At 48.2% G+C, this 27,762-nt stretch overlaps 1 protein-coding gene across 1 annotated transcript in view; it reads left to right on the top strand.

Annotated features, from left to right (window-relative positions):
• Positions 1–512: 512 nt before the first annotated feature.
• LOC105386234 (protein transport protein Sec31A) overlaps positions 513–27,762 on the top strand; it is a 43,397-nt gene continuing 16,147 nt past the window's right edge. The window contains exons 1-23 of the mRNA XM_048625460.1: positions 513–581; positions 1,030–1,082; positions 1,223–1,442; positions 2,345–2,481; positions 12,562–12,731; positions 13,058–13,140; positions 13,498–13,599; positions 14,255–14,399; positions 14,853–15,002; positions 15,936–16,091; positions 16,650–16,724; positions 17,381–17,481; positions 18,157–18,269; positions 18,685–18,794; positions 19,360–19,416; positions 19,795–19,885; positions 20,231–20,341; positions 20,645–20,738; positions 20,915–21,207; positions 21,772–21,947; positions 22,668–22,939; positions 26,383–26,476; positions 27,593–27,713. Of these exons, the coding sequence (XP_048481417.1) occupies positions 1,240–1,442; positions 2,345–2,481; positions 12,562–12,731; positions 13,058–13,140; positions 13,498–13,599; positions 14,255–14,399; positions 14,853–15,002; positions 15,936–16,091; positions 16,650–16,724; positions 17,381–17,481; positions 18,157–18,269; positions 18,685–18,794; positions 19,360–19,416; positions 19,795–19,885; positions 20,231–20,341; positions 20,645–20,738; positions 20,915–21,207; positions 21,772–21,947; positions 22,668–22,939; positions 26,383–26,476; positions 27,593–27,713 (2,854 nt within the window). The 5' untranslated portion in view covers positions 513–581; positions 1,030–1,082; positions 1,223–1,239. The remainder of the gene's footprint in view (positions 582–1,029; positions 1,083–1,222; positions 1,443–2,344; positions 2,482–12,561; positions 12,732–13,057; positions 13,141–13,497; positions 13,600–14,254; positions 14,400–14,852; positions 15,003–15,935; positions 16,092–16,649; positions 16,725–17,380; positions 17,482–18,156; positions 18,270–18,684; positions 18,795–19,359; positions 19,417–19,794; positions 19,886–20,230; positions 20,342–20,644; positions 20,739–20,914; positions 21,208–21,771; positions 21,948–22,667; positions 22,940–26,382; positions 26,477–27,592; positions 27,714–27,762) is intronic.

The following is a 27,762-nucleotide window of genomic DNA, read 5'->3' as shown; positions in this document are numbered from 1 at the left end:
ACAGAATAACATATTGTGATCTGAGTGTGTTCTGAGGGTTTGAAAGTTGGTACAACCCCAGACAACGCCATCTATTTCTCCAAAAAGGAACTTTTTTTTTTTTTTAACAAACGCCTCATAACAATACCCAAAGATGTTTTGATAGAACCACAAACCTTTATGATTAGCGAGTAGGTATAAGAATAAGGACGAAAGATACAAAATAATGAATGAAAAATATTCTATAAGTAATCAATAATGCTGTGGATATAAATAAAGAAACTATTGCCATGGCATCTTGTCGTCAAGGAGATAAACAAGAGCATTAGGTACCTACTTTAGACTTTACACTAAACTAGGTAGTCCCAGTACCCAACTATTTTAAACCAAGTCACGCAGGTATGTATGATGTTGATGACGTGACGAAAAACATCTAGGTATTATTAGTTTTTTATTCGTTTGTTTAGTCGCAATATAAAAAAAACGAAATCGAATCACTTTATTGAATCTGAAGTTGATTTACATCAAAATTTCACATCACTATTAAACATGCACAGCACTAGAACTGTCAAACTAGAAATATTTACGTCAGCCACGTTGGAACTGCCAACTAGGGATGTCGAAAGTGCAAAAAAATATCGATATTTCGATATATCGATATTTTCTTTTATATCGTTACTGAAATCGATATATCGAAAAAAATATATCGATATATCGATATATCGGTAGCTTTATAGGAATAAATTCTTGTGAAATCAAATAATATGAAATTATTAAAAAACACTATTTTTTAACTGTCACTTTGTGCCAATGTCGTGTACTCACACTCTCGCTCGGTACACGGTTGCGAGCTAGTATCGCCGCATTGCGTTGTGACGCCAACAAAAGGGTATTGTTAATGAAAAAATATCGATTTTGATATATTTTCGATACTTGATTATTTATATCGATGTATCGATATATCGGTTTACAATATATCGTCGGAAAATATCGATATATTTATAAAAATATATCGATATATCGATACATCGATATTATTTCGCCATCCCTACTGCCAACTCGGTATTTTCATGAAAAATATTCGAAAAATTGTCTGAAATACTGTGAGTTCACCATAAAATTCCAACTCCACCCTTCCCTTACACCTTCCCTTTCATCCCTCAACAGTTTGCGGCGGCAATTCTGACGTTTGTCAGCTGGTATTCCTGTGACATAATTGGTGTAAATATGGTGGTGGTTGTAGAGCGGTCGGCTGCAGCGATGAGGATCAAGGAGCTGAAGCGCACGGTGAACGTGGCGTGGTCGCCGGCGGAGCACCACCCGGTGCTGCTGGCGGCCGGCGCGGCGGCGCAGCATGTGGACGAGTCCTTCAGCTCGACCTCCTCGCTCGACATCTACGGGCTCAACCTGGAAGACCCCGGAATGGATCTGGAACTCAAGTCCAGCCTGCAGACACCCAATAAGTGAGTCTATTTGGGTAGTTTGGGGTAATGATCTAATGATTAGTTTAGGTTGGGTCAATTAGTGTTTGCATTTGGTGAGTTGTTTGCGTGGCGTGTTTATGAGATACTATTTCATCATAGAGTAGTTGTAGTGCATCTTTTGGAGAACCCTACGTCCAGCAGTTGTCAATTACAGGCTGGTGATGATGATACACTCTTAAAATGCAAATGCAGTAAACTGTGGTATTTTAAACTCACACTTTTTTATATCAATACATCCATCATATTAATGTTCTGAAGTTATGGCTTCCTAAAATTTATGTTACATTTATCTTTCTTAGCATGTTGCCGACAAACACTGGAACTGGTCTAGCATCTGTCACAGTCTAAATAGCATTTATATATCAAGGACTGTCTAGGGTCCGCTAGATGTATTTAAATAAATTACACCACTGAGGTTGGTTCTTTTTCGGGTTTTTGGAGAATGTAATGTTACACACACGCACTCACGCCTTGTACTAATGTACTCCCTTGCGGGGTAGGCAGAGGTGCATTGCTGCACCCACTTTTCGCCAGAGTGTTATGTTAGTCCCAATGTAATAGGGGGCGGGCCTATTGCCATTTTACGGGCACATCCAAGACCCGAGAACAAATATCTGTGTTTAAACAAATATCTGCCCCAGCCGGGAATCGAACCCGGGACCATCGGCTCAGTAGTCAGGGTCACTAACCACTACGCCATTCGGTCGTCTTTTCGTAATGTATGTATGTAATGTATTCGTAATGTAATGTTAAATAATTTACAAATACAGAAGGAATACATATACAATAATACTGATACAATTTTAATTGTAATTTTATGAGTGCATGAGCCAAGTTAATGAATACCAACACATATCTTATACAGGCAAAACCTATTTCAGATTTCAGAAGATAGTGTGGTCGGGTGCTGGCACAATTGTGGGCGGCTGCGACAATGGGCTGCTGCAGTTCTACAGCACAGAAAAGCTTCTGCAGGGCGCCAGCGACGCACTCGTGGGCAGCTGCACTAAACACACTGGTTGGTAGTTAACTACATTTCAAATACATATGAGAGTGAAGGTACTAGCATAGTATAAATGTATAATCATGGTTTTTGTTTTTAAGTTCCAGTGCAAAACCTTTAGCTCCTTGTAGGCAAAAAATTGCATTCAATTATTACACTAGATGCATTCTGCAGTCAATGGTTAATTAGTCAGGCCATTGTGTCAAAGCCTTTACTCTCCTCAGTGGCGGATTTACAAATTTGCCGCCCGTAGGCCATTAATATTTTGCCGCCCCTACTGACTTTTGAAATTCAATACGTTAGTTTAATTCCGTTATCGTTATTAGTACGATTGTGAACTTTATAATATTTCTGTCATTTAATTAGATTATTTTTGCTATGTACTGAAGAGTTTAATGTTAACCTAAAAAGTTTAATTTCACAGGCAAATAAAAAACCCGTAAAAAGACTTTAAAGCGTAAAACATCTGTAATTTTTAAAAATCGATTTTCAGCAAACTTATTGTCTAAGAACACTCTCCCGTAGAACACATGTGATACAAAAAAAAACTAAATTGAAATCGGTTCATTCGTTCAGCCCCCCCTACTCTTGAAAGGCAATGTATTGCGTCTGTCTTTCGTTGTCAACATTTAAAAAATCATAACTTCTCTTCAAAATCGTTTTTACATCATCATCAGCCAATAATCATCCACTGCTGGACATAGGCCTCTCCCAAGGAGCGCCACAACACTCGGTCCTCGGCCTTCCTCATCCAACCACTACCCGCCACCCGCCTAAGGTCGTCAGTCCGGCGGGCAGGAGGGCGTCCCACGCTGCGTTTGCCTGTTCGTGGTCTCCACTCGAGAACTCGTCTACCCCAACGGTTATCGGTTCTTCGGCAGATATGACCAGCCCACTGCCACTTCAGCTTGCATATTTTGACAACTATGTCGGTAACCTTAGTCCTCTGACGGATAACCTCATTTCTGATACGATCCATCAGAGAAACCCCAAGCATAGCTCTCTCCATCCAGCTGAGCGACTTTATATCGGTGGACCAGTCCTACCGTCAGTGTCCACGTCTCTGCACCATACGTCATCACTGGAAGGACGCACTGGTTGAAGACTTTTGTCTTCAGGCTCTGAGGAATGGCCGAGGAGAATATGTGATGAAGTTTCCCGAATGCAGTCCAACCCAGTTGGATGCGCCTTGTAGCCTCCTTGTCGAAGTTGCTTCTGCCTAGCCGAACAGTCTGCCCGAGGTAGACATATTCTTGCACAACTTCGATTGTGGCCTCACCAACGGGGACCGGCTCCAGTTTGATGTGAGCATTGTACATGACTTTCGTTTTGTCCAAGTTCATACCGAGGCCTACACGTCGGGAAGCAGCATTTAGGCCACTTAGCATCCAGCTGAGTTCCTGCAGAGATTCTGCCATAATAACGATGTCGTCCGCGAAGCGGAGGTGTGACATGTACTCGCCATTTATACATATACCATGTCCTTTCCAGTCCAACGTCTTAAAGACATTTTCCAATGCATTGGTGAACAGTTTCGGAGATATCACATCCCTCAGTCTCACTCCACGTTGCAGTTGGATAGGTCTTGTCTTGTGGTCCTGTACTTGGACAGTCATAGTAGCGGCATTGTACAGACATCTCAACACCTCGATATAGCGCCAATCGATTTGGCATATCTGCAAGGATTCCAAAACTGCCCAGGTCTCGATGGAGTCGAAGGCTTTTTCATAGTCCACAAAGGCTAGACACAGAGGCTAATTATACTCTTCGGTCTTCTGTATAATCTGCCTTACTGTGTGGATGTGGTCTATTGTACTAAAGCCTTTTCGAAACCCAGCCTGCTCTGGGGGCTGAAACTCGTCTAACTTTTGGGCAAGACGGTTCGTGATAACCCTTGAGAACAGCTTGTATACATGGCTTAAAAGCGAGATCGGTCTATAGTTCTTTAGAAGGGTTTTGTCACCCTTCTTAAAGAACAGTACCACGACGCTCTCAGACCATGCCTCCGGTGTAATGCCATTGTTAAGAACCGAATTGAAGAGCCTCTGGAGCTGTTCGAGGACTAAAAAAAGACTAAAAATACTTATGTAATCAGCTAGGTAATGCCTATTTTAAGAACCTAGAAACAAGAATATAATGCATACAATTTAGAAGTTATTTTACAAAAACGACAAAAAAGACTTTTTTAGCCAAAATCTAAATGTTGCCAACGCAAGACGGACGCAATACATTGCCTTTCAAGAGTAGGGGGGCAGCGGTGTACAATGCGAAGTGCTATTCAAGTTTGGATAAATAATAATGCCTATGCTCCAAATTCTGTTTTCGCAGTAGCAAAGATAGATATGTATGTAATGATCCAGGATCTGGTTTTATAGAAATATTACAAAGCGTTTATTAATCGTTTTCGTATTTTATAATAGTAATTTATTCATGGATGGTACAGATGATACGAGTACACGTGTATAATTAATTATAAAAAAAAACTACTTATTTGCCGCCCCTCTCAATCTGCCGCCCTAGGCACTGGCCTTTTGGCCTATAGGTAAATCCGCCACTGACTCTCCTGGTTGTGATGATTAACAACTATCAAAGCTTATAAATAATTTCCTATTTTTCTACATGCTTAGTACCTCAAATATACCACTATTAAACCAATTAGAAACTAGTTAGATGACTGTAAACTCATTATGTAATGGTCACGAAAAATAATTGAAAGAGCCTATTTAAACAATGTTATCTTCTCAGAGCAACTGTGAAACTACTGAGGGAGATAACTGAAACATGATATTCATGTTTATCTTTATTGGCCCTATTCTGTTACTCATTTATGGCCATGATATAAATATTTTCATGTCATTATTGAACTATTGTGGACTGTATTTAAATATTTCTACTCCTAATAAATCTATTTCACTACCTATACCCAATGTATCAATTACATCAACCTAACATGAAATATGTGAAGTCTATGCAGCCAGCAATGCACCTTTGCCTAACCATTAGGTATTACCAGTATTTTTTTTCAAACCCTTAACCAAAAAAACAACAATACGTATTATAATGTTGTTAGGTGGGGGAATGCATTTTCTGATTCATATAAACTTGAATGTGGAGTTAGGCAGGGTGGACTGACCTCCCCTATTCTATTCAATTTCTATATTAATGCTCTGATCGAGGAACTCAGCAGACAACAGTATGGTTGCTATATTGACGGCATATGCGTTAACAATATTAGCTATGCCGATGATATGGTGCTGCTGTGTCCCTCGATCAGTGCTTTGATGAAATTACTTGGCATCTGTGAAGGCTATGCTGAGAGACATGGCCTTACCTATAATGCGAAGAAAAGTCAGATTCTGGTTTTCCGGGCGGGTAAGCGTGCGACTAGTACTGTACCGGAGATATGTTTAAATGGGACTGCCCTCCAGAGAGTAAGTAAATTTAAATACCTAGGACATTGGGTGAACGAGGATCTGACAGATGATTGTGACATGGAAAGAGAGCGCAGTAGAGCGATCCGGAAAAAACGCAGCACATTCTATTCGATAGTCTATTCGAATGTGCTGTTAACCTGTCAACAACAAAATGACGGTGTATTGCGGTGTACAGATTTGCGAAAGTTTGACAGCTATCATTCCATAGGTCATTGTCAGAATAATATCATGTACTCTGTGGTCATTCTTTTCGAAACTCATTCGAAAGGTAAAAAGTGTTCGAAAGTTGACAATAGTCGCACTCGCATTCGATTCTATTCGTTAGCTCGAATTTTCATGATACGGGTACAGGGCTCTCTCGGTCCGTAGTAATATGATTGCTCGCAGATTTGCAAGGTGTACAGAAGCCGTAAAGATAACTCTTTTTAAGGCTTATTGTCAATCTTTTTATACCTGTGGTCTGTGGATCAGTCATTTACGGCGGACGGGGAGTGTCCTGCGCGTCCAATATAATAATGCATTTAGGATGTTGCTGGGGCTGCGTTGGCGGTGCAGCGCGTCAGGAATGTTTGCGGAAGCGCGTACCTCCGATTACTATGGCATCATGAGGGCCAGAGCCGCGTCGCTGCTGCACCGCGTGAGATCCACCTCCAACATCATCCTGAGCACGGTTGTAGACAGAATGGATAACCCTTTTATTAAACATTGGGTGCGGTTATCAATTCTGCATAATTGTAAATTAAACTAAATATTTTTCAAAAAATCTCATTAGATAAGGACTAACATTAGAAATAAGGTAAATTGTATACTAACACGTTGGATGATTTCCCAAATAAACTGTTTATTATTATTATTATTATATATGTATTTTTTGTTCTCCCTCTGTTGAGGTTGAGGGGTACGTTTAATATCCAGATCACGCGGGCCTTAGCCAAACGTAACCGGATCGGTGATGCAGGATGATGATGTCAGGAATTTCCTTGTGATGCGGCAGGTGTTCAAGATTGTGGCTTTTTGTAGAAGGTGGATTGTGTAGAGTGGAATTTTCAATATTTCTAGGCTATTTTTAAGGGTTTTGGGTATGATTCCTGTTGAAGACAAGACTATGGGGACTATATGGACTGCATGTACTTTCCATTGAGTTTTGACTTCTATTGCAAGTTCTTTATATTTACTGAGTTTCTCAGATATGGTCTTCTGTATGTTGTGACTATTTGGTATGGCTATATCTATGAGGAATACTGTGTTGGTATTTTTATCATGTAATGTGATGTCCGGCCTATTGTAGTGTACAGTTTTGTCAGTCAAAATGGTTCTGTCCCAGTAAATTTTGCATAGATCATTTTCGTTTACTGTGGAGGGTTTGTATTTATAGTATGGAGATTTTTTGGAGATAAACTGGTATCTATGGATCAAATTTTGGTGTACTATTGCAGCTACTTGGTCATGTCTGTGTTTGTAGTCTGTCTGTACCAATGCTTTGCAGGCTCCAGTAATGTGCTGTATAGTTTCAGATGCACTGTTACAGTGTCTGCACATATCCGGTTGATTATTTAGTTCTTTTGTTATGTACCTCCGGTAGTTTTTTGTGGCTATTACCTGATCCTGGATAGCGAGCATGAATGCTTCAGTCTCAGGGAATAACTCTCCTCGTTTGAGCCAGCTGTTCGACTCACCCTTGTCAACGTGGGCTTGGTTGAGTTCAGCCCTGTGACGTCCATGTAGCGATTTTTGTGACCAGGCAGATATTTTGTTGTGTAGTGTCGAGACTTTTTCATTTATTTGGGTATTACGATTTTTCAGGTTTAGGGGGGTATATTTGTCATCTATCTTGTTTATAAATTCATGCAGTGTGGATGTCTGGGCATTGTGGTGAAAATATTTCCTTAGGTTTGATATTTGTGTATTGTGCAGATTTTGAATATCTATGATTCCTCTTCCTCCTTCGCTTCGTGGCAAAGTTAGTCGTTGTATTGCTGATTTAGGGTGGTGCTTTCGGTGTTTGGTTAGGTGCGTATTAATGATCTGTTGGAGTTTTGTTAAATCTGTCTTAGACCATGAGATTACACCAAATGAGTATGTAAGGATTGGGATTGCAAATGTGTTTATGGCTTTGATTAAATTTCTAGAGTTCAGATGGCTTTTGAGTATAAGGTTCAATCGGTGTTTAAATTTTTTTGTTAGTTCATATTTTGTACTTTTATGGTGAATTTGTCTGGATTGGTGGAAACCTAAGTATTTGTAAGTGGAGTTATCATCTAACGGTTCAATAACCTCACCTGAGTCAAGAGTGTACGTAGTGGGTAGTAATTTGCCTCGCTCAATAGAATGTATTTTACACTTGTCTATACCAAACTGCATTTGTATATCATTTGAGAATGTCTGTGTTATGTCTGCTAATTTAAATAGTCCTGTTTTATTAGATGCATATATTTTAATATCATCCATGAACATCAGGTGAGTCAAGTTGAATGAGCTGTTTTCGTGGGTTAATTCATATCCGGTCTTAGTTTTGTTTAGCAGATTAGAGAGCGGGTTTAGGGCTAGACAAAACCACAATGGGCTAAGTGCATCTCCTTGGAAGATTCCACGCTGTATATTGATCGGTTCCGTAATCACTGATGCCCCATTTTGCCGTATTGTCAGAACTGTTTGCCATTTTTGCATCGAAGTTTTTAGGAACTCTATAATTGTCGGATGAATTTTGTATTGAGTAAGGACCTGTAAAAGCCAACTGTGTGGCACTGAGTCAAAAGCTTTTCTGTAATCAATATACATCGTGTGGATGTTTTTTTTCTTTTTAAGGGCCTGTTTCATTGCTACACTATCTATTATCAATTGTTCTTTACAACCTTGGCTAAACTTTCTGCACCCTTTTTGTTCTTCTGCAAGTATACTATGTTCTATTAAATGTCCGTACATTACTTCTTTGATGCATCCTGTTAAAATCTTATAAATTGTTTGTAGACACGTTATTGGTCGGTATTTTGCAGGGTTTTTAGTATCTTCTTTGTCTTTTGGAAGCATGTGTGTAACTCCATGCGTGATGTATTCCGGGAGGGTGTCTGGTGATTGTATGAATTTATTTATGTGGCTGTGGATGTATGGATGTATGGCCGTGAACTTTTTGTACCAAAAATTGTGTATGTTATCTGATCCGGGTGATTTCCAGTTGTGTGTGCGTTTAATGACTTGTATGAGTGTGCCGGGAGAAATGTTTTCAAATTGCATTTCCGGTAATTCGCTAGGTTCGTGTGTTAAGTCTGTGTTGTTATTATGTTGGACCGGTCTCTCCCATATATTTGCCCAAACCTAAATGTAAAACTATAACATTTACAAAGAAGAAAAATATAGTAAAATATACCTACAGCTTACTTAACATTCCACTTGAAAAGGTTTCAGATATAAAGGATCTCGGCATAATTTTGGACACTAAGCTTAACTTGGATGCACACATAAACAATATTATTAATAAAGCCTTCCAGCTATACGGTTTTGTAATGCGCACATGCAATAACTTTAAACGCTCAACTACATACCTAAGTTTATTTAAATCCTTAATTAGGTCTCAATTAGAATATGCCACGCCCATCTGGAACCCCTACTATGATAAGTACAGTGAATGTATTGAATCGGTGCAGCGTAAGTTCATTCGTTCTGTAAATTATAGATGTCATAATTCCAGAATTTCATACCACAACTCGCTTATTAAGTACTCTTTACTTTCCTTGAAAGATCGACGACTTCTTTTGGACTGTATGCTTCTCTACAACGTAACGCACAATAAATTTGATTGTACTTACATCACAAACAATATATACTATAGAATACCCAGTACTTCCCAGCGCATCAGAGACAAATATCCTCATCAATTGTTTGTGACCAACCTATGCAGAACAAATGCAGGCAAGAGAGCTCCATTGTATAGACTAGTGCACTCCTACAACGAGGATTTCCTCGATGTTGACATATTTAATTTGTCTCCTGGTAGATACAAGTTGGCAATATTAAACATTATTTCTAACAAGTAGCCTGCATTTTCATTTAGACGTATGGGATAAACAGTGGTTTAGCTTATATGTTTGAATGAGGATGTAGGATGTACCTACCTAATAATAAATTAGTCAACAGTGTTTATGAAACAACCTTGATGTATTCTTTTATGTAGTTGTTGTAGCAAAAACAGTATCTTAAGTATTTCATTGTGTATGATTTAACTGTGGAAAGCGGTGCTGGTTGTACAATTACCTAATTTTATTTGATCTTTGTTATTTAAGTGCTATATATTGTACAATTGTTTGCTTTTCCCAATAAAATAAAATAAAATAAATAAAATAAAATAAAATAAAACTCATGCAGATCTTGTTTGGTTGGCGTATCGTCAGTCGGTTGGTGTGTAGTATTATTTTCGTTAAGATTCCTATAAAATGTTTTCTCGTTGTTATCGAAAAGTGCGTTTTGTTTCTTTCGGTTGGTGCATGTCAAATACCTTTTTAGTCGGCTAGCTTTAGTATTCAATTTCTGTTTAAGGGTGTCTAGGTAATGATTGAGATCGGTGTTAGGGTCTTCATACTGTGCGTGAATTTTGTACTTAATTTTAATTCTCTCTACTGCTGAAACAACTCTTGGACTTCGGTTACCCCTCATATATTCTGTAAGTCTACCTAAGTCTGATCGTATCTGCTCTATGTTACCTTCTAATCTTTTTTGCCATGGCGGTTTCTGTTTGGGTTTAACTTGGTTATTTTCAGATGAGTTACCGTCAAGGTTAACTTTAGATCCATTGCAAATTGCTGCAGTGAATGCCCCTGTATATATAAGTGTTTGTAGAGTCATAAAGTCCTGTTCATGCGAAACATGCATTGGTAGAATGTTACTGTTAATATAATCAACTATTTGTGCTAATTTCTTTGACGTTTTTTGCTTAGGTATACGTGGTCTAGATGTAGGTTCAGTGTTAGTAAATTGTCTGAGAGTCTCTTCAAATTTTTGTGCGATAATGTTTTGATCTACGACGGGGAGGCAGTTGTGTGTAACGGTAGAGGTGTTTTGGTGATCTAGGTCTGAATGTAGTATGTTAGGCGATTGAGACATTTGAAATGGTGTAATCGTGCAATTGAATTCAATTTCGTGTTGCTGTTGTAAAGAATTGTCTATTACATCAGTGTTTTCGTTTGCCGCAGGGCTCAATCGTTGATCCAGACACCTGACAGCACTATTTTCATATTGTTGCGAATCTTGGGATATATCCTGTAACTCTAATTCTACATCATGTTTGATGGTTTCTATTTTGCTTTCTGGAATCAGTCTATTGTACATTATCACTCTTCTTTGATCCGCAATGCGTTGCTCCGACAGATGTGATAAGTATGGGAACTGTTTTATAAACTGAGTGTGAAGCATTTGCCGATAAGCGGTCTTATTGGTTTCGAGTTTCGTCACTGTGTAGTAAATTTTTACAATGGCTTCGTTAAGCTCATCTGACCATCTCATTCGTGAGTTGCTTAGGTCTTGACTGTTCAATTGAGTGCATGTTTGAGGGCCAGTTTCTAGTTCAGTTTGTACTTCATTCCTAATTTGATCTAGCATACTCTGTGACAGCAATTTATTGTAAAGTATAGCCCTTCTTTGATCACCTATTCTTTGTCTTGATGCCTGCATGGTAGGAAATTGTTGGTTGAATTGTTCGTGTAGTTGTTGCAAGTAAGTCTTAGTGTTTTGTTCCAGGTTGGTAATCTTAAGATATGCACGCCAAATGAATACATTCATTTCTTCCGACCATTTTTGTCGCGTGCGTTTGTTACCAGTAATGGGTGCAGGTGTGTTGGCATTTGCCTCCTGCACAACATCCACTGGCATGAAACTAGGAGTTGACGATGTCGATGTCCTCCGTGATGACCCTTGTGTAGAGCTTGTCCGAGTGTAGTGACTGTGCGGTGACGAGTCCGGCGACGTGAAGAGGCTATGGGTCGACGTCGGTGATGGTGGTGGTGGTGGTTTGTCGGCTGTAGTATCTTCGGGTTCATTCCCAGTGAGGGCCCGCCTGTTCAGCTCCTCACTACCGATGGTTCTCATGCTGTGACACCCAGCATCGGCTCCAGGTGTGCCCCGGCGACCCCCGGGTAGCGATCTTAGATTGTACCTTCTAGTGGAGGGTCCAGTAATATCCTCAGTGCCTTGCAACTGCGGCTCCTCTGCTAGTAGTGGTGACGATCTGCTGCTCGATCGCGTCACTCTGATGAGCGGTCCGTTGCCCCCCCCAGAGTACGAGGGGCAGCCCGAGCCTCGTGGCCCGGTGCGGGATTGACCAGCGCTGTTGGCGCTGGGACCCGCCTGGGGTAGCTTCGTCTTTCGTTCCGCTACCATGATGATGACTAGACCTCCGTTAGCCACTGGTTAGTATATGTCGTTAAACGACGCCAGCGTCCGCCCCTCACGTGGCACTGGTGGTCGTGCCGGACGTGGAGTTAGATTTGTGAGGGGCTTATTATTATTATTATTATAAGTGTACAGCTCAGATAGCTTCTGAAATCGAAACTTGGTTTTATCTGAGCAAAAGTTCCCCTCACTCTGTCCAGTAGCAACATACAGATTCACTAATAACAACTCTTTCATAATTACAATTTACCTCACCTTACCACAACCCACAAACGCTCCACAGGAAACGTCTCCGCCCTGGACATCAACCCATACCAGAACAACCTCCTAGCCTCGGGGGCGGCAGACAGCGAGATCTTCATCTGGGACCTCAACAACACGAGCCAGCCCATGGCGCCGGGCTCGCGCAGCCAGCCGCATGACCTCGTGCAGGCGTTGGCGTGGAACCAACAGGTATACACGGGGTTTGAGACAGGCTGGTAGGTGGGTGATGATGATGAGCTAAAATGGTTGTTGCAAAAGTGGAATATAGTGAGTAAACCAAAAAGGGGGCGAATCAAGGGGTCATTGTGAACAAAGTTCGTTCTGCCCTTTCAGTTTAAATACTATACATAGTCATACCATTTTTGTGATAACGTATATTGCCCATCATCATCATCTGATAGTAAGTAAGTTTGTGAAGGTTTTGGGGCAAAGCAAACTTCCAATGATAAATATCACCTAATGATGATGTTACTTCAAAGTTACAGTACGCAAATGTAATGTGTGTTTTGTTTCAGGTTCAACACATTTTAGGCTCTACTATCTCAAATAGATGTGTCGTTTGGGATCTACGAAAGAATGAGCCAATCATGAAATTAAGGTAAGCATCAGAAAAACAGATCCTATACTCATGTTCGAGAAACCAATGGTAGTTGTGGAGTGTTTTGGAAAATAAATTGTATCATAAATGTCGACATCATCAGCTCATAATCAGCCACTGCTGGTCATAGAACTCTCTCGTCTTCCTCAATCAACCAATACCGGTTACCTATCAGAGGGGGTCGGTTCTGCGATTTAGAGGGCTAGGGCTCAAACGCTACATTTGTCTATTTGTAGTCTCCACTTCGTCAAGAATAGCTCATTTTATAGCCCGCTTAGGGACCATAAATGTATAATGAAATTAATAAACAAATCTTTCCTTTCCTTCCCATAAATTAATGATTCCTTCCTCCCCCAGTGACGGCAACTCCCGGTCCACGTGGCGCGCGCTGGCGTGGCACCCCGAGGTGGCCACGCAGGTGGTGCTGGCCGGCGACACGCTGCAGCTGTGGGACCTCCGGTGAGTCACAACACGGCACCTACCAGCTAGCATCCCAGCTAGCTTACCACTTCATCATCATCATCAGCCAATAATCATCCACTGCTGGACATAGGCCTCTCCCTAGGAGCACCACAAATCTCGGTCCTCGGCCTTCCTCATCCAACCACTACCCGCCACCCGCCTAAGGTCGTCGGTCCAGCGGACAGGAGGGTGTCCCACGCTGCGTTTGCCTGTTTGTAGTCTCGATAACTCGTCTACCGCAACGGTTCTTCGGCAGACATGACTTTTTATTCAACTTGCATATTTTGACTACCACTTGGTATGGGGTAATGGTGATTCCAGGTTCTACAGGTTTTAGGACCTCATGTCAATAAACATAGATTGAAACAGTGTGCTTAAAAGTGTTCATATCACGTCGGGGTCACCATTTTTCCCTAGCGGTGATGAAGTTAGAAATATGTGAGTTAGAAGTTTGCTAAGCTCATTCATTGCTGGTCTTAGGACATCAAGTTACTATCGTAAGAAACGGGTACGTAACGTACCCGACTGAGCTAACTTCTCCGCATACAAATTTACTTATGTGTATTTTATTTATTTATGTGTACCATCTGTTGATGATCCTTTAATGGCTTAATAAATAAATAGTACTAACAGCCACAATTCCCCCCACCAGACTGGCCGCATCCCCTCTAGTCACCCTCGAAGGCCACAGCGCGGGCGTGACCAGCGTGTCGTGGTGCCGGCAGGACGCCGCACTGCTGCTGTCTGCCGGGCAGGACGGACGAGTGCTGTGCTGGGACCCCCGCGACACGACGCCGGTGAGTGTTGCTGTGCTGGACCTCTCGTGGCGAGGAAATAATGGGGGCATTAAAGTCCAGAGATATGATGATCAAGCAGGATTCCCGCTACCACACATAAGCAATAAACTAGTGCGAGACTGCATACGTGTTTGTTACAAACACAAACGCTCTCATTGCCATAATACCACCAGCCATTTCCCCGCACTTTAATCATCATCATCATCAGTCAATAATCATCCACTGCTGGACATAGGCCTCTTCTAAGGAGCGCCACAACACTCGGTCCTTGGCCTTCCTCATCCAACCACTACCCGCCACCCGCCTAAAGTCGTCAGTCCAGCGGGCAGGAGAGCGTCCCACGCTGCATTTGCCTGCATACGTGTTTATTAAGAAAGAAAAGAAATGGCCATATAACAACCAGTCATCCCCCAGCACTTCTTAACCAATTTTTTACCCGTGTATCCTTCCCAGGGCGGCAAACTCCTGACCTCCATAGCCAGCGGCTCCGGCTACTGCTACTCGGTGAGCTGGTGCCCCCGCGCGCCCGCGCTGCTCGCGAGCTGCAGCGCGGAGCAGCACGTTGCGCTGCACAGCCTGCTGCAGCCCGCGCCCATAGAGAATGTGAGTACTGCCCGGGGGTCGAACCCGGGACCTTTGGCTCAGTAGTTAGGGGTCTATAACCTCTGCACCTTTCGGTCGTCAATCAAACCCGGGACCTTTCCGCATAGTAGTCAGGATCCCACTGCACCATTCGGTCGTCAATCAAACCCGGGACCTTTCCGCATAGCTGTGGTCTCTAACTACTGCATTAATATAGCGTGAGCCACATGATAGCTGACACAGCCTGCTGCAGCCCGCGCCCATAGAGAATGTGAGTGTATAGTATAGTGAGTACATCTGTAGCGGCTCCGGCTGCTGCTACTCGGTGAGCTATAGCCGCCGAGAATGTGAGTATATAGTGTAGTGAGTACATCTGTAGTGGCTCCGGCTGCTGCTACTGGGTGAGCTGGTGCCCCCGCGCGCCCGCGCTGCTCGCGAGCTGCAGCGCGGAGCAGCACGTGGCGCTGCACAGCCTGCTGCAGCCCGCACCCGTAGAGAATGTGAGTACTACCTTGGCCGGGATCGAACCCGGGACCTTCCGCATAGCAGTAGTCTCTAACCTCTGCACCGTTCGGTCGTCACCTTTCGTCATTGAGCGTGAGCCCTGACAGCTGTCTCTCTGCTGGCTCTTTTTGTCATTTGTTGGTTTTCAATGGCAACCAAGGGAAGCCCCTCGGCAGTTGTCGATTATAGAGTTAAAGATAGTCACATGGTGTTCGAAGCAACGCGATCGAACATCTAGAACGACTGGTTTCTATACAAAACAGTTTTTAACCGACTTCGAAAAAAGGAGGAGGTTCTCAATTCGTCTGTATATAATTTTTTTATTTTTATGTATGTTCATCGATTACTCCGTCATTTATGGACCGACCTCTATATTTATTGACAGTATTATATCTACAACATAAAGCTCTCTTTTCTCTCAATCCACTAAGCCCCTCCCACCACCCACAGACGTCAGCCAACCAGTCCACCATCATGGACTCCTTCGGCGGCGTGGACTCGTTCAACCAATTGCCGGCCGTGGCCCGCGCCGCGCCCGCGCCCGCGCCCCCCGCGCTGCCCGTCGCCCCCGCCTGGCTCAAGTGCCATACGCGGGCCAAGTTTGCTGTGAGTATATAGTACCTACCTACACACTTGGTATTGAGTAGTAGACAGGGACGACAGTTAACTAGGGAAACATATGGATACGTGTATTACATTTACGTGTACAGAAATAAAATAAAGAAGCATTGTTAGTATGAGAGGGGGGTCAGGTTTCTCTGCACCTGACCGTACCTACACTTGTTCTTGAGAAGTAGACTATAATTATAACCACAGACGTCAGCCAACCAGAGCAACTTAAATACATTCCATTATGTCGTATATAGAAAGAAGCTAGAAACTTATAAGCGCTTACCGTCCGTTCTACACAAAGGAAGCAGGTTGAAGCAGACCAAGCAAAATGTCGCACTTAATTATTAATAGTACAATTTTTTTTTCAGGTTTTATTGCTTAAAACCAAGCAAATTATCGAATTTTTAATAATAATTTAATAATCTTAATTTGCTAATATTTGGGTTACAATTATATGGCAGTTGCCAGCTATCTTTCTGTATACGGCATAATCTATATGTGTACTTTGTATCTATGTATTTTGTGTTACAATAATGTCTTTTGTACTTTCAGTTTGGCGGCAAGCTGGTGACATTTGGAAAGAGTGCACAAGAAGAAGGTCCTCAAAAACTAGTATACGTCAGCCAGGTATGTGAATGCTCTAGCATCTGATGAACATATAAAAATACTAGTCTCTCCTCAATCCTGCTTCACAGTTAGCCGGTATTAGATGGATGAGGACAGAGTCTTGTGGCGTTCCTTGGGAGGAACCTATGTCTAACAATGAACAATGTAATGTGACTTTTGATGATAATAAATAACAGTGTCAATGCCTCCCACAGTGACGTCCTCATCCACGTAGCTGTAATGATTGTCACTGCGGCCATTTTCAGAAGAATTTGACGAAGTTCCCAGCGGGCATTATCCACGGTGTTACAAAAAGTGTATATTAAGCAAAAAGGTAGATAGACCCCCTGAATGACCCTTTTCGGCTTATTATACCACTTTTGAAACACCTTCAATAACCCATAGCTTTATATACCGCTTCGGTTGTCCCAGCGGGCCGATCCTGATGACTATTGTTGATAATGTCCCCAGTATTAGGTTGGCGTAAGCAAACACAGCAAGATTACTTTTTATAATTTGGATTTTTATTGGATATGTACCTACACGGTTAGACAGGTAAGCAGAAAGAGAGGAAGACGTCAGATGCACATAGAGAAAGTAAACAAATTACTTTTCTTAAATACACTACAACCACATAATAAGGTTATACTAGTTTACATTATTATTCCAACACCCAGGTGGTGAGCGACCCCGCGCTACTGCAGCGTTCTGAGGAGGTGGACGCCGTCATCTGCTCCTCGCTCAGCCAGGACCCCGCGGCCAAGCAGCAGCTCGCAGAGTGAGTACACAGCTTATAAATAAATATGTGGGGACATCTGACACACGGCCGTCAGACCCCAAACTAGGTAGAACCTGTGATATGGGTGTTGGACAGCTGATATATCTACACAAATACATATAAAATAGATAAACTACCACCAGAGACAAGGCAAACAGAAATGCTCATCACACAAATGTTTACCCTGGGCGGGATTCGAACCCGTGGCCCCAAGCTTCGGAAGCAGCTTCACTACCGCCTTAGCTACAGTGCCGTCTCTCTATTAAATGTTCTATTCTTTATGGAGTGTTTAAGTACCTGCACCTGGCTCTCTCGAGTGGAACCTTTGTGCATATCCCCAAGGACTTAATTGCCTTCCAAAGCTTGGATCATTTCCCACAACCCTGGTCCACTGCAGGTTGATGGGTTCACATATCTAGTGTGCTAAATCTATATAGTTATGCAGGTTTACTTACGATGTTTTCGTAACAGCGATGGTATACATTGTACTTATATTCAAGGAACTCTTTGATACATGTCAGCGCCGGGATTCGAACCCGCATCTCTGTCGTCAGAAGCGACCGCTTACTTACCCGACTGAGCTACCTCCGCTCTACGTATTTAGGTTTGCTCAAGATGTTTTCCTTCCCAAATGAACGAATACTTATAAACATGTTATACTTATTATACTACCAGGTACTGTCGGTCCCGCGGCGACGCAGCCACAGACCAGACGGAGCGCTACGTGTGGTTCTTCCTGCGCGCCAGCTTCCTGCCCAACTATAGACAGGAGGCGCTCAACTTACTCGGTACATATTAACACTGTTTACTGCTGATGGGAGATAGATGTCGCCACAATATAATGTCTAAAATAACATACCTCAAGTATACTTGACTACCCCGTCAACTACTGACGACATTTTTGTAGTCTACTGTGAACCAGTGGGTGACGAGAGCAATTGAGAGAGAGAGAGAGAGAGAGAGAAAGAGAGTTAAATCTATATCTATGAAATTCCCGACTGCCGCGACACGGGTTCATTATCGACGTCGATAAACTCGTTTAATGCGCAGTCCACCAATCACAGCGCCGTATAGTGACGTTTATTTATGTCGATAATGTACCTATGTAGCGGCAACTGGGAGTGCCAGGTTAGATTTAAAATCAATGGGTCTCATGGTGCCTGAAAATTAACGACTTATAATTATTATTATATCTTTCCCCAGGCTACAAAGAGGACGAAATCCCGTCTCGCTTCAAGGGGCCAAGCGCGCTCTCCGAAGGTCTCGAGAACAACGTGGACTCCATCACCAGCGGCATAGCGGGGCTGAGTCGGGTGAGACACCATCTAGTTGTAGTAGAGTAGAGTACAAGACCTCGACATGGTGTTACCTTTAGCAGCTTGTTATAGTGTGACCATTACCGCTGTGCACTCCCTGAGGCATGCGCGGCGAGGTGCGGGGCGGGGCCTCCACGAACGTGACAGAGACAGAGATACCTCAGGGAGTGCACAACGGTAAAGGTCACACTAAAGCAGGCAAGGTACCTTCTTCTCCTACCTACGTCACGCCATTTTACCCTACTTACATAACCTCATTCACGCCGTTTGTCTTCTTCTAAACTCATTCAATTAAAATCCTCCATACCTAAAGGTTTCGGCTGCTCCCTTAGAGTTACAGATGTTCCACATTACTAGTCTAGCAACACAATCCTTGTATATACTATTCTTCCAATACACCTCTGACCTAACCCACCTAACAATTTATAAATACTCTATCTTACCCTTAAACTGACTTTTTGTCTAACGCTACTTGAATCCAACTATACTTACCTAGTTAACATCCCACACACTCACACCGCTACGCACTTGACTTATCGTATAACCCCCCGCCGGCCTGCAGGGTGAATCCACGGAGACCGATGCAGAACTATCTACTGACACCAGCACTGACCTATCGGTGAGTTCTTCGTTTGACACATGTCCATAGATTTTGACAGCTGTCAGATGAGTTTGACAGCTGTCGGATTTTTTGACTTGTGTCGAATATTCACTATGTTCTTTGCTTTTCTTTGTAGTTGTTGTTGTTGTGCTTTTTTACGTTCCTGTCTGCACTTTATTTATGTAAATAATTATCTAAATAAATGTAAACCATCACTATTTATTTTTATGAGTACTTATAAATTTAATTAAATTTTATGTGTGTAATACATGATGCAAATCAACTGCACATAAAATTGTCCCTATGTGGTGTCAAGTATCCGTGGTGTTTTCTTTTAATATTAAAATTTGTGTAATCTGTTCTTTCAGTCAGTAAATAATCGTTATATTCTGTCAGCAGGATGCCCACACTCTGCTCGAGAGGAAGCTCTCCAACGTAGACTCCGTGCAACCCCCGACTAACACCGTCAACATACCACAGGGCGAAGGTAACTTAATTGATTACATCCCTATTTGAGATTATAAATGTGAAAGTAAAAAGTAATCACGCGTATACCATTGAACTGTTGTTGACGAAATTTGGTACAAAGCAGGTAGCTTAGAGCTTGAAAATATCCTGGAAAGTATGCTAATTTTTATCCCGGAAGTCCTACAGTATAAATATTAAATATTTATGTATCCTTTTTACTGAATATCCAATGGATATTTCGGGATCTAAAAGCGATGTATAGCATAGCTGGCGAGAAAATCTAGTTCGTTGCATTGGTCCAATAAAATTAAGACGTGTAATGTTTTTTGCCCACATATACAGTAATTTTCCCGTTTGCCCCCAGACACTGAGAGCCTGATCTGCCGCGCGCTGGTCTGCGGCAACCTGGAGGAGGCGGCGGAGCTGTGTCTCGACGCGCGACGCACCGCCGACGCACTCGTCATAGCCTCGCTGAGTGAGTGTTATACAGGGTGTTGCAACACTCGCAGACACTGAGAGCCTGATCTGCCATAATTTTTACCCCTGATAATTACATTCACGTCTAATAATCACAGGTTCACAGGTATATTTAACTCTTCACATACTAAATGCGTAATTATGATCCAACAGTGCACAAACCTCTTCCCAATGAATAAACTGACGCTGCAACAATCATCTGATCAAGATGTCGCGGCCAATGATGATAACTCGTCGAATCTAACCTCTCTATCATGGTTTCTCAAGTACAAACAAACAACCTCCATCTATCTCTTCCCAGGCTCCCCAGAACTGTTCCAGAAGGTGCTCAAATACCACCTCAACTCGACCTCATCCGACCCGGTGTCTCTGCTGACGGGGTGCTTGGCGCTCCGGTTGTGGCGCCCCGTCTAATCTAACCTCTCTATTATGGTTGTTTAAGTGCAATTATCAAATAAGATACTTACATCTATCTCTCTTTCCAGGCTCCCCAGAACTGTTCCAGAAAGTGCTGAAATACCACCTAAACTCGACCTCGTCTGACCCGGTGTCCCTGCTGACGGGGTGCGTGGCGCTCCGGTCGTGGCGCCACGTCTAATCTAACCTCTCTATTATTGTTGTTGAAGTACAATTATAAAATAAGATACTTACATCTATCTCTCTTTCCAGGCTCCCCCGAGCTGTTCCAGAAGGTCCTCAAGTACCACCTCAACTCGACCTCATCGGATCCGGTGTCTCTGCTGACGGGGTGCGTGGCGCTCCGGGCGTGGCAGCCGCTGGGCAGCCGCGCCGCCGCCGCCGCCTGGCGCCCAGTCGCTGCGCATGCGCTTACGCACGCGCAGGCTGGGCATGCGTCTGTTTGTGGTATGTACACACACTACACATGCTCTAAAATTACTAATGAAGCATGAGTTAGTTCATTGATAAAATTCCAACCTGAAACATAGACCTACATGGATATTTACGGCCCGACATGCTTCGAGAAAGATATGAGTCAACTCACGCTATCTAGCAACCAGCAATGCTGCAGTTGTTTGAGTTGAACAAAACTGTCAAACCCTCAAAACACAGATTTTGTGTCAGCTCACATCTTATTGCCACCGAGGAAATTCTATATCTGCCCTCCTGCGTTCCTTAAAGCAACGCATGGAAAATAATCATTCTGAACTTGTACATTGAGTTACTAAATAGAGGTACTGTTAGTAAAAGTAGTGAGTTCTTATTCTGAATTTCAAACGTGAACCTCAACCTCACTGCTCTCTACGTGCAATATTTGACAGTTCTGTACAATATGTTGTCACAACATCTATCGGCTTATACAAAAACTCAACTGACAGCTGTCAAGGAAAACGGCTCATTGCACCGCCTAATATTTTGTGTACCTATATTTTTCCTTTTGTCATTTCTCTAATCCTTTCTCTCCCACAGAACAACTAGGCGACAAACTCTCCAAAGACCCCGACCCCGCCTACAAGGAAGCAGCCGCCATTTGCTTCGCTCTAGCCCACAGCTGGCGCGCGGTGGCGGCGGCGCGGGGGGCGGGCGCGCGGGCCGCCCTGGCCGCGCTGATTAGGCGGGCGGCGGTGGATAATGGCAGTCATACGGTAAGTGTACAATAGTCCTACGAAAGCGAACGATTATGCCGGATGAGAACCAAAGGTAGGTCCATCATCTGTCGTAGCGGTGCCCAATGCTTTGGAGCCGCATCAGCGTGACTGTTAACCAACCCTTTGAGAGTCCATCAGGATATAAAGTCTTCCAAGCCTCCAAGGTTATTACCCGCTGGTTGGTTACATTTAATTAATCATCATCATCATCACGACCCATTACGTCCCCACTGCTGGAGCACGGGTCTCCTTCCAATGAAGGAAAGTATAGGCCTAGTCCACCACGCTGGCCAAGTGCGGGTTGGTGGACCCCAACACAAGCAAGCTTGTGCTGAGAGAGTTGTCGGGTAAGTGGGCAACCCGACTGTCAGATGTTTTCAAGCCGCCCGAAGGCCTCTGACTATAGGCTTAACGACTGCTGCCGAAGCAGCAACCGGGACCCACGGCTTAACGTGCCGTCCGAAGCACGGAAGCGTCCAGAAAAGCACCACTTGAAATTGGTCACCCATCCAATGGCTGACCGTGTCAGTTGTTGCTTTACCTCAGCGATCAGTTACGATCACTGAGGCCCGCTCGACTACGGACGCTTCATTTAATTAATACCTGAGAACAAATATGTCGGCAAATATGGCCGGGGATCGAACCTGGCAGTCAGAGTTCCTAACTACTCTACGCTAATGCAGTTGTCATAATCATGAATGTATTTTTCCTCCACAGAACGTCTCAAAGCTCGACGCCATAATAACGGAGTACGCGGCGCGGCTGGCGGCGCAGGGCGGGCTTGCGGGCGCGCTGTCCGCGCTGCAGGGCGCCCCGCGCTGCGAGCTGCGCGACCGCCTGCAGCGCGCGCTGCGGCAGCACGAGCGGGTGAGCCAGCTGCTGTGTAGTGACAGAGGACGCGGAGGCGGGCGGCGCAGGGCGGGCTGCAGGGCGCCCCGCGCTGCGAGCTGCGCGACCGCCTGCAGCGCGCGCTGCGGCAGCACGAGCGGGTGAGCCAGCTGCTGTGTAGTGACAGAGGACGCGGGGGCGGGCGGCGCAGGGCGCGCTGCAGGGCGCCCCGCGCTGCGAGCTGCGCGACCGCCTGCAGCGCGCGCTGCGGCAGCACGAGCGGGTGAGCCAGCTGCTGTGTAGTGACAGAGGACGCGGGGGCGGGCGGCGCAGGGCGCGCTGCAGGGCGCCCCGCGCTGCGAGCTGCGCGACCGCCTGCAGCGCGCGCTGCGGCAGCACGAGCGGGTGAGCCAGCTGCTGTGTAGTGACAGAGGACGCGGGGGCGGGCGGCGCAGGGCGCGCTGCAGGGCGCCCCGCGCTGCGAGCTACGCGACCGCCTGCAGCGCGCGCTGCGGCAGCACGAGTGGGTGAGCCAGCTGCTGTGTAGTGACAGAGGACGCGGGGGAGGGCGGGGCAGGGCGCGCTGCAGGGCACCCGCGCTGCGAGCTGCGCGACCGCCTGCAGCGCGCGCTGCGGCAGCACGAGCGGGTGAGCCAGCTGCTGTGTAGTGACAGAGGACGCGGGGGCGGGCGGCGCAGGGCGCGCTGCAGGGCGCCCCGCGCTGCGAGCTGCGCGTACGCCTGCAGCGCGCGCTGCGGCAGCACGAGCGGGTGAGCCAGCTGCTGTGTAGTGACAGAGGACGCGGGGGCGGGCGGCGCAGGGCGCGCCGCAGGGCGCCCCGCGCTGCGAGCTGCGCGACCGCCTGCAGCGCGCGCTGCGGCAGCACGAGCGGGTGAGCCAGCTGCTGTGTAGTGACAGAGGACGCGGGGGCGGGCGGCGCAGGGCGCGCCGCAGGGCGCCCCGCGCTGCGAGCTGCGCGACCGCCTGCAGCGCGCGCTGCGGCAGCACGAGCGGGTGAGCCAGCTGCTGTGTAGTGACAGAGGACGCGGGGGCGGGCGGCGCAGGGCGCGCTGCAGGGCGCCCCGCGCTGCGAGCTGCGCGACCGCCTGCAGCGCGCGCTGCGGCAGCACGAGCGGGTGAGCCAGCTGCTGTGTAGTGACAGAGGACGCGGGGGCGGGCGGCGCAGGGCGGGCCGCAGGGCGCCCCGCGCTGCGAGCTGCGCGACCGCCTGCAGCGCGCGCTGCGGCAGCACGAGCGGGTGAGCCAGCTGCTGTGTAGTGACAGAGGACGCGGGGGCGGGCGGCGCAGGGCGCGCTGCAGGGCGCCCCGCGCTGCGAGCTGCGCGACCGCCTGCAGCGCGCGCTGCGGCAGCACGAGCGGGTGAGCCAGCTGCTGTGTAGTGACAGAGGACGCGGGGGTGGGCGGCGCAGGGCGCGCTGCAGGGCGCCCCGCGCTGCGAGCTGCGCGACCGCCTGCAGCGCGCGCTGCGGCAGCACGAGCGGGTGAGCCAGCTGCTGTGTAGTGACAGAGGACGCGGGGGCGGGCGGCGCAGGGCGCGCTGCAGGGCGCCCCGCGCTGCGAGCTGCGCGTACGCCTGCAGCGCGCGCTGCGGCAGCACGAGCGGGTGAGCCAGCTGCTGTGTAGTGACAGAGGACGCGGGGACGGGCGGCGCAGGGCGGGCCGCAGGGCGCCCCGCGTTGCGAGCTGCGCGACCGCCTGCAGCGCGCGCTGCGGCAGCACGAGCGGGTGAGCCAGCTGCTGTGTAGTGACAGAGGACGCGGGGGCGGGCGGCGCAGGGCGCGCTGCAGGGCGCCCCGCGCTGCGAGATGCGCGACCGCCTGCAGCGCGCGCTGCGGCAGCACGAGCGGGTGAGCCAGCTGCTGTGTAGTGACAGAGGACGCGGGGGCGGGCGGCGCAGGGCGCGCTGCAGGGCGCCCCGCGCTGCGAGCTGCGCGACCGCCTGCAGCGCGCGCTGCGGCAGCACGAGCGGGTGAGCCAGCTGCTGTGTAGTGACAGAGGACGCGGGGGCGGGCGGCGCAGGGCGCGCTGCAGGGCGCCCCGCGCTGCGAGCTGCGCGACCGCCTGCAGCGCGCGCTGCGGCAGCACGAGCGGGTGAGCCAGCTGCTGTGTAGTGACAGAGGACGCGGGGGGGGGCGGCGCAGGGCGGGCCGCAGGGCGCCCCGCGCTGCGAGCTGCGCGACCGCCTGCAGCGCGCGCTGCGGCAGCACGAGCGGGTGAGCCAGCTGCTGTGTAGTGACAGAGGACGCGGGGGCGGGCGGCGCAGGGCGCGCTGCAGGGCGCCCCGCGCTGCGAGCTGCACGACCGCCTGCAGCGCGCGCTGCGGCAGCACGAGCGGGTGAGCCAGCTGCTGTGTAGTGACAGAGGACGCGGGGGCGGGCGGCGCAGGGCGCGCTGCAGGGCGCCCCGCGCTGCGAGCTGCGCGACCGCCTGCAGCGCGCGCTGCGGCAGCACGAGTGGGTGAGCCAGCTGCTGTGTAGTGACAGAGGACGCGGGGACGGGCGGCGCAGGGCGGGCCGCAGGGCGCCCCGCGCTGCGAGCTGCGCGACCGCCTGCAGCGCGCGCTGCGGCAGCACGAGCGGGTGAGCCAGCTGCTGTGTAGTGACAGAGGACGCGGGGGCGGGCGGCGCAGGGCGGGCTGCAGGGCGCCCCGCGCTGCGAGCTGCGCGACCGCCTGCAGCGCGCGCTGCGGTAGCACGAGCGGGTGAGCCAGCTGCTGTGTAGTGACAGAGGATGCGGGGGCGGGCGGCGCAGGGCGCGCTGCAGGGCGCCCCGCGCTGCGAGCTGCGCGACCGCCTGCAGCGCGCGCTGCGGCAGCACGAGCGGGTGAGCCAGCTGCTGTGTAGTGACAGAGGACGCGGGGGCGGGCGGCGCAGGGCGGGCCGCAGGGCGCCCCGCGCTGCGAGCTGCGCGACCGCCTGCAGCGCGCGCTGCGGCAGCACGAGCGGGTGAGCCAGCTGCTGTGTAGTGACAGAGGACGCGGGGGCGGGCGGCGCAGGGCGCGCTGCAGGGCGCCCCGCGCTGCGAGCTGCACGACCGCCTGCAGCGCGCGCTGCGGCAGCACGAGCGGGTGAGCCAGCTGCTGTGTAGTGACAGAGGACGCGGGGGCGGGCGGCGCAGGGCGCGCTGCAGGGCGCCCCGCGCTGCGAGCTGCGCGACCGCCTGCAGCGCGCGCTGCGGCAGCACGAGTGGGTGAGCCAGCTGCTGTGTAGTGACAGAGGACGCGGGGACGGGCGGCGCAGGGCGGGCCGCAGGGCGCCCCGCGCTGCGGGCTGCGCGACCGCCTGCAGCGCGCGCTGCGGCAGCACGAGCGGGTGAGCCAGCTGCTGTGTAGTGACAGAGGACGCGGGGGCGGGCGGCGCAGGGCGGGCTGCAGGGCGCCCCGCGCTGCGAGCTGCGCGACCGCCTGCAGCGCGCGCTGCGGCAGCACGAGCGGGTGAGCCAGCTGCTGTGTAGTGACAGAGGATGCGGGGGCGGGCGGCGCAGGGCGCGCTGCAGGGCGCCCCGCGCTGCGAGCTGCGCGACCGCCTGCAGCGCGCGCTGCGGCAGCACGAGCGGGTGAGCCAGCTGCTGTGTAGTGACAGAGGATGCGGGGGCGGGCGGCGCAGGGCGCGCTGCAGGGCGCCCCGCGCTGCGAGCTGCGCGACCGCCTGCAGCGCGCGCTGCGGCAGCACGAGCGGGTGAGCCAGCTGCTGTGTAGTGACAGAGGACGCGGGGGTGGGCGGCGCAGGGCGCGCTGCAGGGCGCCCCGCGCTGCGAGCTGCGCGACCGCCTGCAGCGCTCGCTGCGGCAGCACGAGCGGGTGAGCCAGCTGCTGTGTAGTGACAGAGGACGCGGGGGCGGGCGGCGCAGGGCGGGCTGCAGGACGGCAGAGAACACCTGGGATCATCCTCTAATGGATATAAGCTTTTCGCAAGGAGAACCACAAAATTCTAAACTTGTAGTCCCAGTGGGCATGAAGGCTCCTACGGCCGCAACACGTGATCGTTATCGACGTCTGTAAACTCGTTTAATGCACATTCAACCAATCACAGCTTCGCTTCCGTATGGCAAATCACGACATAGTGACGTTTAGGGGCCGTCCATTAATCACGTTAGGCTCAAAGGGGGGGGAGGCGGTACTGAAAACCTCACGAAACATCACGAGGGGGGAGGGGGGGTTCTCGTTAGACATCACGTGTATTAATTTTTTGTCAAAAATTAGGTATTTCTGAAACGATATTTTGGACGGCGCAAAAATTTTAACGATTTGTAGTATGACCTATTTTTTTTCTAGTCAAAAATTGCCTTTACATAGACTTCCAAAAAATACACGTGATCCGGGGGGGGAGGGGGGGTTGGTCCCAAACCTCACCAAATATCACCAGGGGGGAGGGGGGGATCAAAAAATTTCAAAAACTACCTCACGTGATTAATGGACGGCCCCTTATCTACGTCGATAACGAACCCGTGTAGCGACAGCTGGATCGACTGTGGTTTCCACTTGAAAACTGGTCTAACCCAACAGTCATGGGTTTAAGTAGTACTCGTATGGTTATATAAGCGTGGCGTTGCGTAAAGTATAAGCCTCAATATCGCCATAATCGGTTAGATCATAACCGGATTCGTTTATCAATAATTATACGTCATCTCCATATTAAATTCTTGACAGATGTGTTAAAAGTCAACAATTAATCCCTGGTTATGATCTAATCGAGTATGGCGAAATTAGGAGCTAAGCCACTCATTCGCTGGCTACCTGCGTCAGAAGCGAACATATGGCTGCTCGTGAGTGTAACTGTCTTGTAACATTCCAGGCGGCGGCGACCCCGCAGCCGACTCACACGCACAATCGGCCGCGTACAGTGAGCTCGCACTCGCAGAACCGCGCCTCCGCCGCCAATGTACATGCTGACATCAACAACACTTATAATACTGGTTAGTAGACTATTACATGTGAAATAGGGCTGTAAATATTGTGATTTTA

Source organism: Plutella xylostella, chromosome 3 (assembly GCF_932276165.1).
Source record: "Plutella xylostella chromosome 3, ilPluXylo3.1, whole genome shotgun sequence".
NCBI lineage: Eukaryota > Metazoa > Arthropoda > Insecta > Lepidoptera > Plutellidae > Plutella > Plutella xylostella.
The sequence above is the reverse complement of the archived record's forward strand: the minus strand, read 5'-3'. Positions and strand labels throughout refer to the sequence as shown.